Raw genomic sequence first — 15,617 nt, 5'->3', positions numbered from 1 at the left:
AGTATGAAAAAGGTGCGAAAATGTCAAACACTGCCGACTGAATTCATCTTCCTATCAGCCAGTTGTTGAAATTTTTGAATCTGCCACTTTCACTTCCTATTATCACTTCTGCCTGCTCGGGAGATGGGATAGAACCATTTGGAACACATAACATGCATAGAAAAGCGTACAGCACTTTCAGGCATCTACTAATTCGTTATGAATTCATCAGGGGCCTGTTTATGATAGGTATCTGCAATTTAGAAGTGTAAACTTAATCGTCTACACACAGTATTAGAAGTACTATTTTTCTGCATAAAATTTTTTATGTACATTTTCAAATAATTTAATACTACTACATTTTGTTTTCTCAAGGGTGTCACATATCCTGCGTGCCACGGAATATGGAAATATTGGGCTCCACCAATGGAAAGAAGTCGGTTGGCCACATTAGCATTCTGCGGTAAGCACAGCATTCATTGCAGCGCTACACATCCGAAAACATTTTTTCGTTGCATATAATTTGAGTTGTTCTCCGATGTAGATGATTAATAACATCGGTAAAGCTAAAAATAAGGATTCTCATACTTCAAAAAGGAATATAAAAATTAGTACCGATATTTTTATCCTTAATAATGTTTATTGGAGAAAACTGGACGAAATAATAAAAATACTTATTATTTATTTACCTTATCTATTAATGTTATTTATGAACAATTCGAGAAAAGAAAATGGAGATAATTAATTTACGATATAACTAATAATGAAAACATATTCATAATCTGTTTAGAAGCTTTCTGAGATTTAATTAAATGATATTAATTTTTGTAAATAGAAAAAAAATTACAGGAAACGATGAAGCTGATTATTATCTTGCATCGTAATGATAATCTGAACGAATGTGGAGCTGAATTAATTCTAATAAAACCTTCTTTTGCAACGCAAATATCTTCGATATTATTTCGAGGATAAAAAATAATGAATACAATCTCTCGAATAGGTTACTATTACCAAGGAAAATTCACTCATGAAAGTTTCCTCCCAACGGAGAAGGGATCTCTGATTCTATAGCGATACCCAATTTATTAAGAAGGATAAGCTTCCGTGATGTTGAGTTCACTCATTAGGATGATCTGTTCTCCTTTCTTCGACCGATATTCTCATTATTTTAATGAACCGAATTCTGAGTTAAAAATACCATTAGACGAGTCAAAAATTTCACTGTAAAGCATCACATTATTTCTCAAGAAAAATGAAGAAAACAAATGATTCTTTTCTTTTTCTCTTTTTTTTTTTTTTAAATTTCAGTGTTTGCAGGACATATCGATGCTCACGAGTATCTCCGAACTCACATACTAAATATGTTCAAGTGCTCTTAAATTATAAATCTGCGTCTGAGTAAACAAGATTTGTGCTCTATGCCGGTCTCCAAAAAAAGGACATTTCAAAGAATTCCACTTAATTAGTCCCACTTTAATTATTGCTCGAACCATTATTATTCTTTCTAATGTTTTTCTTTCCCGGATTGCGAAACCCTATCATTTATACCACATGATATACAATGCGTATATTTTTTCGTGCTACTCCAACAAGAAGGAGAAGCACATGAAACGAATGAAGGAGATCCACACTTTTAAAAATGGGAATCAATTCATTTTGAAAGTGGGTTTAATTATTGTCATTAATATTATCATTCGTACGATTTTATTTCATGTTTAACAGCCTATTGATTCATTAATAGAGATACAAAGAAAGATATTAGAATATGCAATTTTTATCTCTCTAGGATCGTACGCAGGAGCCGTTGTGGGTCTGCCGCTTTCAGGAATTCTCACGAATTACATGAGTTGGCAAGCGTGCTTCTACTTTTATGGTACTTTTTACTTTATTTCAGAGCGTTAAATTGAATAACACAGTGAGGAAAAATAATAATAAATAAGAAGGAAAAATTTTAAAAAACTAATAATTAAGAAAAGTGAAAACGGGGGAAATTAAATGTGACTATACGCGTGGAACATTTGTCCAATTAATTAGAGTGTCTCTGGAGGCCTTTTCTTGTGATTAAATATTTGATTAAGAAAGCTAGTAATTTTTTTCTTATTTTATTTAATAATTATTCTAATTTATTTTATATATAAGGTTTAAATGTTTTTTCTGTTACTGAAGAGAAAAATTAAATTTTTCGGATTAAGAGGATTAAATCTCACAAGATGAATAATAATATGATATAGAGTATATATCAAAAAATAATTCTATTCGTTTGGATTTGTATTAATTTTTTTTTATAAAAGTAAAATTTATTCCCTACAAAATTTCTTTTAGTATTATATCGTAAGAAAAAAAGATAAAGAAGCAACTGACAGGTGAAAAATAATTACAAAATTTTCTTAAACCAGCTGCATACGTATCGTTTTCAGTCACCCTTAGGCCGGAATTTATAAAAGTTTAATAAACCAATAAACCTATTGATTGCATTCGGTCGAATGTAACCGATACGCTTATTGGTTGCATTTTTACAATTTTATAAAGGAAAGTTTACAGCGTAATACCATGGAAGAGTAGATTAACTTTGCCAAAAAGTCATCAACGAATAAGGCAAATGTCGACTGCTTAATAGTATAATATCGGCCTAAGAAAGTTTACTTGTGTAATGATCCTTTTTACTTTAACTAAAGCAAATGAAAGTACACAGTAAACATGTACTAATGAACAATTATTTCGACACGTATGAGAACTTATTTATATAATATTTTTTTTAAATTTATTTATCCAAAAATAGGTTTTTTTTAAAATTATTTGTATTTTTTGTGTTTCTTTGTATTTTTCACTTATGGGTATGTGGGTCAGCTATCATCGTTCCTAAAGTTCCGAGAATGGAAAATTGAAATGAGAGAATGTAAAAAAAGCCATTTTGTTCTATGAGAACGGGAAAAGGAGGAATTCGTGTCATTAATCTTCACCAACCAGAATAGAATATGCAAATGAGGAATGAAAGAGGGAAAAAGGAAATAAACAACGGAATGGAAATGAGTTTTTTTTTCCCCTTCATTTTTCAAACAGCATTTCCATTCTGAATAAATTGTTTTCTTCCAAATAAATTTTCTTAAAAACTGAGAGAAAACGTTTGGTTCCGTCCATTTTGAAAGAGTTACTTACCTCTCAACACATTCGTAACGTCAATATTGAAACCACGAGAAATGCGAAATTTTAATATAAAATACCACGCATTTTTTTTTTTGAAACAATAAATTGGTACATTTTAAACTTTATTAAAATATTCAGTTGTCATTCCTGTCTAGTGGAATAATTGATTGCGTTGTGAATAAGACAATGTCAACAAATGGAACGTTTTTAATTTTGTCTTGAATTATTTAATAACCTAGTTCAAATCTTGAGCTCTGGGTATTTAGAGATGATTACTGAATCGTCATTTTGAAACATGGTTTTCAGGTACATACGAAATGTTGCGATCAAAAACGAAAAACTATCAAACGTAAATATTTTGATTAAATTAAATGAAAAATTTTGAAAGAAATGAAAGTAAAAAAAAGTACTTTCAAAAAATTCAAAAGTACCAGTAAGAAACAGTTACAATAAAACTAAATTTTTGTGAAAATTGTTCTTGATTTTTAAAAATTGTTTGTTAAATTATTAGTTGTAATTCTGTTTGTTACTCAGGTGCCTTTGGAATGATTTGGTACGTGTTTTGGGTCTGGTTAACCTTCGAAAGGCCATCGAAACACCCATCGATCAGCCAGGAAGAGCTCATATACATCGAACACAGTATCGGTCAAATGTCCACCACTCTACCCACGGTAAAAAACCTTAGAACTTTCGTTATTTTATTTCAGAAAAGCTATATGCAAGAGTAAACATTGTGCCATGAGAGCATGTGTTCAGATTAAGTCTTTGGCCGCGTGAATAGTCGGAAAAATTCTTCTCTCTCTGCTGGAGTGAAAAAAAAATGTACTTCTTTTGTTTTTTTTCTATGAATAATAGATGTCAATGAAACTCAAACGTTGCAAATACAATACAGTCGGAAAATAAGTGTGAGACAGACACAGAATCTGGGTTCGGACACAATCACAAAATAGTGATTGGGAGCAGGCAGGCAATCTACCACTGGCTTCAGAAGAGATAGGGCAACAACTTTTTCAATTGGGTTTTTGAGGACAGAGTATCCGTATTAAAAGTTAGTTTTTGTATTTTAATAATTGCACAACTTCCTTTCAATATGAAAGGCATATCTGAGTTCTACAAGTTATTTTGATACATTTTCTGATTGGGAGTATGTCTCTAGGATAAACAGTTCGCCAGTAAAATGTGGCTCAGCACAACTTTCCGTACTACCCTGTAGATGCGTACGCCATCGATGTCATTTAAAGTATTTCGCCTTTAACTAAAAAGTTTCTAATCATCACTAAATGATTTGCCATCATCTGTGGATGATGGGAACCCTCTGAGCGTTAAATGTGTATTAGGACCAAAAAAACTCTCTCATTTTTTTAAGAAGCTGTTTCGAATCCAGTCGTTGTATATACAGGGTGTTCCGTTAATGAACCGACAAACTCAGAGGGTTGTTAGTAGACATCAAGCGAAAGAATAATTACAATGGAACATGGCGTCGCAAACCACATTGAGAGGGTGAAAATTGCCAAAAACATACAGGTTTCGAAGTTACGCTGGAACGACAAAAAAGTACAATAATAATTACAATAATAACTACAAAAATATTGTTTGATTAATTATTACAATAGTCGTTGGTAGTGGCAGTCGCGGACGTCATTGCATAGTCTACAACGACGTAAAAACGATTCCCGGATGCGCTCGGAAATACCAGGTATACTTTTGATGTCATCCGCAGCGCGTGATCCTACTCCAGCGCAAGCGTTTTGCGACGCTGCTTACGTCAGATATGGTGAGTGAACCCACGAACGCATTCAGCGATCAACTGACATCCACCTTTCATCTCCTCTGGACTCAGAGTCTGCATGCGTTTTTCAACCTCTCAACATGATTTGCGACATGTTCCATTGCAATTTTTCGTTCCTCTTGATGCCTACTGACAACCCTCTGAGTTTGTCGTTCCATTAACAGAACATCCTGTATATCCAGTAATATTAAAAGGAATATTAGGGAAATGAAAAGAATATAGGTTTTTCGGTCAAGTAGAGTTCGTGTATTTGGTTGCTTAATTTGACTGTGGTGGGAAGAAATCGGTTGCAAAAAATGCGTTTATTGTGGAAATTTCATAATTTTTCTACAAAATAAGACGAATTTTGAAACTCAATTTTCGCGCTTAACTTAGTGCAGTTTTTACTTCCGATGTCATACAGTGGAAATGAAAGAATATTATTCTCTATTCCATTTCTGATTTAGCTGAAAACAACACCTTGGAAAGCCATGTTCACTTCTATGCCAGTTTACGCCATCATCGTAGCTAATTTTTGTCGAAGTTGGACATTTTACTTGCTCATTTTATCACAGCCAATGTATTTCAGCGAAGTCATGGGTATGGAGGTCAACGAGGTCTGGATTCTGATTTTGTTTGTTTCTTTAAAATCTATTTAAATACATGGAACTTTTTGTAATGATGATTTCAATGAAGTAAAAGTTCTATATGAAAAATAATTATTTTTCTCATATTTTCATTTACATTTGTGTGTACCTTCCGCAAAAAATTTAATATAGTTTCTGTGTTTCTACGCCCATGCTCTTTCTCAATATGGAAATGCGGGGATGAAATTCATAAAATCGTTGTTACAATTATTCATTCAATCATTTAAGTACAATATATTTTTATAAACTTGGAAAGTCTTCATTCCATTAAGATCAAAAAACTACGTTCTTAGAGCATTTAAATTGCACTCATTAGAATATTCATTCATTGCCAGTTTCGTCTTGAGAAGGTAAACGCAGAACCTGAATATACATATACAGACAAAACTTAATAAATAATACATAAATAAAAACTCTCTCTATTCTGTCTACGGGTGGCAAAGTACAGTAAACTACAGTAGGACCTCTCAAACCTGACTCTTCGGGACCTGGATGATTCCTGATTAAAGAACCTTCCGGATTATTGACATGTTTTTGTTAATTTCCCAAGCTTTCATGTTTCGGGCAATAATATACCTTTTTTGAACACTTTGATTCATATTTTATTTTGAAAAAAAAAATTAATAAAGCGATATATATGCGCATGGTAACAAATAATTTCATTAAACCGTAATTTCTAATTTACGTACCGTTGCTTGCTTTATCCATCGAAGAAAAAAGTATTTATTATTTTAAGATTTTTTTTTAGTCATTGCTCGGATCCGATTTTTTTTTGTTTCTGAACATCGTAAAGAGTAGATTTTCCGATTTCATGTCCTACACACAATATTCGTACTGATGTTCCGCGTTCTAGCTTTGTGGTCATTCAAGTATTGCTTCAGCATCGATGGGAGGGGGGTTCGGGTTTGCTGACTTTTGCTGACAAGGGGAAGGGTTTGAATAATGCTTACGTCATCAACCACCCTTTATAAAAATATGGGATATTCTTAATGGCATTTTCCTGGGTGTACCAAAAACGAAAATAACCTTTCGCTAGTTTGTGGGCACCTGAACTAACATTCTTCCTATTGATTAAGTCTTCTATAGAACCAATTTAGCGATCTCTAAATGTTCCGCTCATCCTTCAAGTGAACTGGAAATATATCCGGGCCGCTCAAGTGATCTAGAAATGTGTAGCGGGCCGCTAAAAGTGCTCTGAAATTGTGTCGAGCATCACTCAAATGATCTGTAATTATGCCGTTGCTCAATCATCAGTTGATCGTTCACCACTTATCTTTCAATCTGCGAATGTCCCGCGGGTAACTTAATTGGTGTAGAACTGCACTCGGGCCGCTTAAGTGCTCCAAAACTGTGCCACATTCATAAGAAATCTCTAAATGTGCCACAGGCAAATTAAGTGTTCTGGAACTGTGCCGTGGGTCACTCAAGTGATATGTAGATGTGTCGAGGGCCACTTAAGCGATCCGTGAACGTGCCACAGGCCTACTTGAGTGATCTGAAAATTTCACGCGCGACTTAAATACTTCGGAATTGCGCCACGGGTCACTTAGGTGATCTGTAAATTTGTCGCTTAGTTCATTTTCACCAAAATTAGGTTTGAGGTAGCGGACCACATCAGACATCCCAGAGGACCACATTTGGCCCGTGGGCCATAAGTTTGGCATTTGTGGCTTAGAGGGTGGGTCGCAATGAATTTTTTAAAGAAAAATTTTGTTCTCTTAGCCTTCAAATAGCATTGAATTTAACAGAAATTCATTATGGTAACATATAAAGGTATTTTCTTCCTAAATTAAATTTGTTTTTAAATATTTTTTGCATCAAAAAATTTTCTTTGTTTTATCATCGGGGGGGGGGGGAGCGCATAGTGGGAGCTCATTGCCCCCCCCTCCCCCGCGTACGTATCTGATTCCAATATGCGTTAGGAGGGGGGTGCTGACGAAAATTTGCTGACAAGGAGGGGGGGGTCCGAGTTTTGCTGACGGGGGAGGGGTTAAAAATGGCTAAAAATCTGCTGACGCAATACTTGAACGGCCCCTTTTTCTAAAAAGTTCAATTTTCTCACGTATGCATAAACCATCATGTTTCCGTTTGCATATGGTAATTGCCACATCACTTATTTCTGATATTCACAGAAAAAGATAGAGAGCTAGACAAGCTATAAAACACTGAGGTTAAATGTACAGGAAAGATGAAATGAAGGAAAAGGAAAGCTTTTGATAGCTGATTTTCTGACTAATCACATTCATTGAAATACGAAGTTGCTATGATTGTTTCCCAGAAGCCCAAGAATCACTGTGGACACCAACAAGGAGTGGTGCAAAAGAGAAATAAAATGGCTGGTGCCTGAGAAAGAGCTTAAACGAAATTTGGGTTAATAGAAAACATCGCAAGTCCCCGAGGAAAAAAAATCGACTGAAGTGTCCGGATTTTGGAGGTCCTACTGTACATTATTACCAATAATGTACAGTAGGACCTCCATGTCATGATTTACGTGAATGCTTTTACGTTATTCATAGGCATTTCTGTAAGTTCGCGAAGTATTTGTGGCTGACTTTTAGTCCTTTTATTCTCATAACTCTCTCTTATTTCTATATTAATCGAGTCACTGTGTTTTCTTTTTTTGCTGTGCTCTTTTGAAACCCAGAGATTTACTAGACGTTCGTTACATATTATAGAGTGAAATTCGTTTTCTTTGTTCCTAGTCAGGCTTCCTGGGTGCACTTCCCCACCTGTTGATGACTATAGTGGTTCCCATAGGAGGTTACTTGGCAGATTACCTAAGACGCAGAGAGATTCTCACTACAACTTCAGTTCGGAAGATATTCAATTGCGGAGGTGAAACTGTTTTTAGATCATATGACGGGAAAATTTAAAATTCGCAAATTAAACTAGATAAAAATTATTGAGGTTTTTCTAGTTAAATTGGTTAGTTTTACGCAATCGACTGAAATGAAGTAAAAAATTATAATGTTATTCAACAAGCTCGGCAAAACTTATGTTTAGGATCATTCATTCTAAACCATTTATATGTACTGGATATACAGGGTGTCCGGGCTAAAGGAATTCGAGAGTAATGGCTTATAACGAGAGAACCCCATATGGCTAGTTATAGATTTTTGATTAAGGGGCTAATAAAGGGGGAAATTTTCACAATCTTATTTACAGGTTTATAAAGTTCACCGTGAGCACCTTTAGTGGCTTCTAAGATTTCCAAACGGTATTCGATCTCTTGCCAAATGTTTAGTAGAATTTGTGGTTTTTTTTAATCGACTGCAGCAGAGATATACTGTTGATACGGATGCTAAAGTCTCCACATTCTATTATGTTCGTATACAGCATTTAACACTCATCACTGATTGAAATTCAGCTAGCGAAAGCATGCAATGCGCCTGAAGTTGTGTCGTCCACATGCCGACTAGCGATTAGTGTGCAACTGCTGTGAAAAGCGTCTTAAAGCAGCTGTCGACAATACACATGCATGACCTAGATAGGAAAATCTTGGAGAGCAATTCCCTATCGACAGCACAGCACTTTCATAACTAGCATGTGGTTTCTCTCAGTATAAGCCATTACTTTTGGATACGTTAAGCCCAGACAACTTGTATTTGAAAAAAAGAAGCGATATTCCTATATGCAGGGATTGTATTTTTTGAAATATACTGAAAAATTGAAATCCAGAAAATTCAAATTCCAGAATATTTCTATATATTTTCACTAATAACATTCATGTTTTTTTTCAAAAGTTTTCAATCAATCATCAGATTCCGTCGACTGCCGCACGTGTTAACTAGAGAAAGTTTATATGCCATTCTCACATTTACACTTTCCAATTTTCAGGATTTGGTTTAGAAGCGACATTTCTACTCATTCTAGCCTACAGCGCCAACCCAGTCGTGATAGTCATTGGTTTGACATTAGCCGTGGGCTTCAGCGGATTCGCTATTTCAGGTGAGTTGCTATTTTACATTGCAAATGAAAATTCACCATTCACAATCAATTGTTATTCGTCGTGTCTACCAAAACTGGAACTTCAGTGTTTTTTTAAAAAAAGAAAGATTCACGGATCAATGGAAAAAATAAATGAAGTGAAATAATAATATTCTAAGAAAATAGTGTCGTTTGCATCGAAAAAATTAATCAATGTTGAACGCTTATAAAATAACTAATTTCTTCCTTTAGATTCGAACAAATATATGGAGTCCCCTTTTATTCGATAGGATTCGTATTTACCGATGAGGAATACGTGGTTACATTTCTACTGTTTGAGATTTATATAGTCGCTTTATGTAGGAAAGCAAACAAATAATATTTTGTGTATTCACTGAATTAATCGTTCTCATGTGAATATCAAATATGCGTGGCCATATCAGCTAGTAAATTTTTCTGTTATCAAAATTTGATTTTATAGGCTTCAACGTGAATCATCTAGATATTGCTCCACGGTATGCCAGTATTTTGATGGGGATGTCAAACGGCTTTGGGACTTTCGCTGGAATGATTTGTCCTATAGTTGAAGAAAAAATGACCGAAGAAGCGGTGAGTAAAGATTTTTCTAAAGTTACAGAAGAGGGTTGGACATTGTATCCGCATATTATACGTACCGGTATTAAAAAAAAGTGTTCAATATGATCTTTTTCATTTCTAATTGAACTGAGTGAGGTTCATAGAGAAAAGCATGTTAAACTAGTTATTTCCACTAAAGGAAAAGTTTCATTGATGTTTTTTTTTTCACAGCTTACAACACATCTAGGAAAGAGGTTTTCTAGATATTATGCAGAGGCAAATTTGGGAAAGAAAAGATAGTTCTCTTCAAGAGGAAAAACCCCCGGTTTTCTTGCACCCCAAGGAAGCGCGCTGCCAATACACCATGGGGACACAAAACTACATAACGCTATTACGTGCATTATAAGGGAAGAAGAATTGTGTTCTCGTGGTATATTGGTGAGTATTGGCATGGTGTATTAGACATTTTGCACTTGCCTGGATTTCATAGGGATCGAGATTAAGTTCCCACTGGACGCAACTACATTTTCTTTCCCAAGTTCGCCTCAGCATAATATCTAGAAAGTCTCTTCCCTAAAAATTTTGACGTTTTCAGTTCGAAAAAGTAATAGACAGTAAATTCTTTCGTTTTCAGACGCCAGAGGAATGGCAAAGAGTATTCTTGATCGCGAGTCTAATTCATTACGGAGGCGTAGTTTTCTACGCGTTGTTTGCGTCGGGTGAAAAACAGCCATGGGCAGAGCCTCCGGACGAGCAGAATCCAGAAGAAGGGCCTTCGTGGAACCCTCTCGAACACGCCTTCTCGTCAGAACCTACCGACAAGAAGCCCAGCGACGCTACGACTTCGTTCGGAGGCGAAATACCTCCGAGTTACGGAGCAACCAATAGCCAAGTAAATGGTGGAATGCCGATCTATGAAACGACGAAGGAAATGACGCAACCACCCGCTCGGGATACATACCTGCATGGAGGCATGGACGCCAGGGATCTATAAATTGGTAAATAGTCAGAGCCACTCTGTCTTCGGTAATAATATCGACTTGTGTGGTTATTTTTTCCTCCCCTCTTAATTTCTTTCTATATTGATTTGTGATGGAAAATGTATCAAGAGTAAGTTCTAAATGCGCGTGTTTGTGATTTGACAATAATATGTTTTTCTCCTCGAATCGAAATTTTCGCTATTGATGTGACAGAAGTTCGACGAGACCAGATCACAAAACGGGTAGGCAGTGAACCAACTAATATATAATATAACGTTTGTTATGGAGGGTATGGAGGAATGACTGCTCTGGTTCCACTAAGAGTGATCTTAAGATCAAGGTTTGCTTTAATAATTGCATGATATAATTGATGACTGAAACGTTCTCATGATCCACATGAGGTTGTTTTTCGCTGACAGTGGAGGTAACGAATACGAGTTTTTTACCGGACAAATGATTACATTTTCATTTTGCTGAATTGATTATCCATAGTTGTAGCCCTTTTTCCTCAGCGTCGAGCAGAATTTGGGTTCAACGAACGGCACTGAGCTAATCAAATCTTTTGTCCCTTCTTTTTTCAAATGAAAATTTCAAATTATCGAGACACTTCATTCAATTAAAATGTGGTAATTTAATAAGTATTCTTGGTGATGTTACTTGCGTTACATTAATATACAGGATGTCCCAAAAATTCGTAAACAGTTTAAAAATTCATAATAATTGAAAGAATTGGCATATTTGAATGCGGCTGGTGAAAATGTTTTTCTCACTAAAGAGGATTATTTTTGGCTGCAGGAATTTTTTTTACTCAATTTTTTGTTGATAGAGGGCGTTTCTAGAAAGCAAATCATAAAATTCTGGACCTGAACCTCTCTTCAATCTTTTCTGTGTCCGAAACGTTCGTAAAGCTTCAGCCGGTGATTCGTGACCGACGTGAAACAACTTCACCATTAATGCTTTATCCACAAATACCAACATCACAATGGAAATCTTATGTAAGCACCAGTAACAGAAAAATGTTGAAATAAGCTGTTAATCGTACACCCCTGCATTATATAGGACTGATTTGGATATTTCCAGTGATTTGCTTTCCATACAATGCCCTCTATAGACAAAACAATTAAACTAGACGTTTTTTTCTGTACCGAAAGAAAAAAGAACTCCCCTTCGTAAGAATAACTCTTCTACAAGGAACATTCAGATATACCAATTACTTGAATTTTTACGTATTTTCAAACAGCTTATGAATTTATGGGATACACTGTATTTTTATTTCATTTGACCTAAGCGTTTGAGTATTAACTGTTCATGAATCTTGCGCATAATAGAAAATTTGGAATTGTATAGAGCATTGTAAGATCACAAACAAACGGTTAAATATGTGATTCTTGTTTGTGTGTTTTGTGGAAATCGCTATGAAATTATTTAATGTATCAATTATTCGCCTAGAAATTTCCCCGATTCTTTATATATTTTGTTTTATTTTTAGAAAACACTACATTTTATATGCAAAGTGATAATGAGACTTCCCGTAATCAGCATTATAGTTAAAAAAAAATGCAAAAGAAAAAAATTCGAAAGCCCAATTTTATGATTTTCCCCCCATCTATAAATTTTCGTGTTTGATTCAATTTACTCATGGAAGCACAAAATCACATTCGCTGGAAATAGAAAGCATGGCATATTGAATATGAAAAGGAATGCGATATTAGTTTTATTCGTAAAATTAGGAATATTTTTATTTGTGCGATTTTCTCTACACACGCTGCGACGTCACATTTCTGTCAAGTATGCATTCACTCTTGTCCAATCATCCAATCATATTTGTAGATCATGTCCCCGCTACATTGTAATTGAGGCAAGCGCTATCGCTGTTGAGAACTGGTTCAGAGTTTTATTAGTTAACATACGCATTTGCAGTTTTGAATGCCCCTCGAATTTCCTTCCAGTTTCGGAGAGAATTTGCAATTAGCCTTCATTGTGATGACCAGAACCCAGATGTTGATGACATTCGCATTTTTCGGCATATTTTGCGTTTTTCTGCTTTTTTTTTTCCTCTGTTAAGGCATTTCTTGAGTTTTGGAGGATTTTTGGATTTTTCACGATATTTTGTACTTTTTAAATTTTTTGACATTAAAAAAGATTGACAAATTTATATGAATACTGATTACATTGGGCACTTATGAGAAAATATGCTTGAATTTCTTGGAAAATAAAACAATATATATATATATATATTTTTTTTTTTCGGCTACCTAAGCATAGGAATACATAGAATTTTCTCGGGTGGGGGGGGGGGTGTTTTTTTTTCACTGCAGAAAACTATTCCCCACGCCAGTCATCTAGCAACAGGGCCCTCCGGTCAGATTCGTCACGGGGGGGGGGGGGGTCTCTCAATAACGAATTTCTTGTGAAAAACAAGAAATTATGAGAATCATCTCAGGCTCCTTAGCCAAAACCCTGTTGGCCCCACCTTTTTATGGGGATTAAAACACCACTATTCCAAATGGATTCATGAATTATAACTCGTTCATTAGAAAAATTGTTATTTTTTATGAAATATAAATATCGAGAAAAAACATTGATTTTGATGCTGTCAAAACTTTGTCAAAACAAAAAGAAATTTTGACATTTAAACATACCGGTTTTTAAAAGAACTTTGTTTTAATATTTTGATAGCATTTTTTTTTCAACTTTTGAGGCATTTTTTAAAGATTTTTAAGTCATTTTTCAAGATTTTTTTTAGGGCAACAACATCCGGGCTTTGGTGATGACATTGTGTTTTTACGTCCAGTTACTAATACAGTAAAGCCACCGTATCCGTAGGCCATTGGTTCCAGTTACTTCTGAAACCGCGGATAGTGGAGTAGTGGTTACCTCTGGAAGCGGCCCAATTGAATTTTCGTGAGAGGCCCGGCCATACACACGACTAACGGGAAATAAATGATAAACAAGATGAAACGATGAATCACTCACTACCCGCTTTGACTCACGTCAGGACCCGGTGCTGGACCGCACCCTGGTAGTTGAGAAATACTGTAGTAGAGAGTTATTTCTCTTGCCTGAAGAATCGTTAGTATTGGCGAACTCTGATAATGCGTATTGGCGAACTCTGATACAGGCTCTGTTTCACATGTGGCGTAAGCACTTGTTGTGAAGGCACTCGGATGCACCGGATCTTTAATAAATACACAAAAATTCCCGCCTTCACTGGCTGGAGAAACAAAATAAGGCCCTACATGGACACATCACCAGTGAGTTCAGTCGTAATCTTAGATAAGTCGAGTATAAAATCGAATGAAAAATAGAAGGAAAAACGATAAAAAAAATGTGGAATAAGGTGGAAGATCACAATCGTAGTCTTAGTTCATTTATCAAAAAAAGATCATATTTTAGTCCAATAACAATAGCAGATTTGTGTATGACAAAAAAAATTGCATATGTAAAACTAAAGATATTTCATGATATGTACATCGTAACGAAAGGAAAAATGCAACCGTATTATATCAGTAGTTTGAATTTGCGTCTGAATTTCTAAATCTGAAGTTATATGATATTGATTGGCAGAACCCAGCAACTCGGACAGGATTTGCCAAAACTACACCAGCGCTTACGTATTACTTGTTTCAAATATGCGCATAAACATTTAAAAATAATATACTGAGCGTGTATTTGCGAACTGCAGATAACTGAAACGGATACAGTTACTCCTATTGTAAACACAAACCATACCTTAGGTTTCATGGGGGAAAAAGATCCTACCAAAAAACATGACAAAAAATCGAACGAAAAGAGTATATTTTTTTCTCCTCCGATATTCAACAGCTTCAATTGTTGAGCTTACAAAAGAACACTCACAGAATACTTAGTTCAAAATAATTCCATTCGGTGTTTATTGAAATTTGAGATATATTTTTATTTTTGAATAAAAGAGAGGAAACGGTGTTATCGATACATTTTATTTATTTACTTTTAATTTATCCCCTCCTTCCCCCCAATTCTCCAAAAAAGGAAAAAAAATTTAAAACACGATCGTTTTTTTTTGTACAAAATGTATTTTGAAAGATTTTTGAGAAATTGGAAAGAAAATATTATTTTTTATTCTTTACTCGAGCAAAGGGAGCTTAGCAATAGCTTTTTTCCCACTATCACACGTTGCTACAACTAACCCTGAGAAAACACGATCAACGTTTATATGTTTCAATATAAGTTTTTTTTTGTTTTTTTTTGGAAAAATGATTTAAAAACATTTTGAAAGACATATTTGCGTATGCTCTATATATCCATACATATATTTTTTCCTCATTCCTGTGTGCATAATGAACGATTATTGCTATACCACGATTATTGCGCAATCTCAATGTTTCTATTTATCTCTGCACCCGATGTATCTATCCGTTGTTAAATCAGAAAAGATTTTTTTATTTAGAGGAAAATGAAGTGCATGCCTAAACTCGAATATATTGTTAATTTTTATAGATTTTCATCGTGTAGCTCGATGTTCATTCGTTATAAAGCATGTATTGATATTAAGAAATGCATTTGACGTGAATATTTCAAGAGCGTTTATGCTTCTTGCCCTTCTGTGTATGTGAA

General features: G+C 34.9%; 1 protein-coding gene across 1 annotated transcript in view; it reads left to right on the top strand.

Annotated features, from left to right (window-relative positions):
- Nucleotides 1-13,222, top strand: part of LOC149086443 (vesicular glutamate transporter 1-like) — a 167,368-nt gene extending 154,146 nt beyond the window's left edge. The window contains exons 6-13 of the mRNA XM_089255597.1: nt 355-442; nt 1,766-1,852; nt 3,658-3,794; nt 5,359-5,508; nt 8,241-8,373; nt 9,376-9,486; nt 9,947-10,074; nt 10,676-13,222. Of these exons, the coding sequence (XP_089111723.1) occupies nt 355-442; nt 1,766-1,852; nt 3,658-3,794; nt 5,359-5,508; nt 8,241-8,373; nt 9,376-9,486; nt 9,947-10,074; nt 10,676-11,035 (1,194 nt within the window). The 3' untranslated portion in view covers nt 11,036-13,222. The remainder of the gene's footprint in view (nt 1-354; nt 443-1,765; nt 1,853-3,657; nt 3,795-5,358; nt 5,509-8,240; nt 8,374-9,375; nt 9,487-9,946; nt 10,075-10,675) is intronic.
- The last annotated feature ends 2,395 nt before the right edge of the window (nt 13,223-15,617 follow it).

Source organism: Pholcus phalangioides, unplaced genomic scaffold, assembly GCF_987345545.1.
Source record: "Pholcus phalangioides strain wild (caught in Gottingen) unplaced genomic scaffold, Ppha-v1.0 ptg000004l_1, whole genome shotgun sequence".
NCBI lineage: Eukaryota > Metazoa > Arthropoda > Arachnida > Araneae > Pholcidae > Pholcus > Pholcus phalangioides.
Note: the sequence above shows the minus strand (reverse complement) of the source record. Positions and strands in the feature narration are given on the sequence as shown.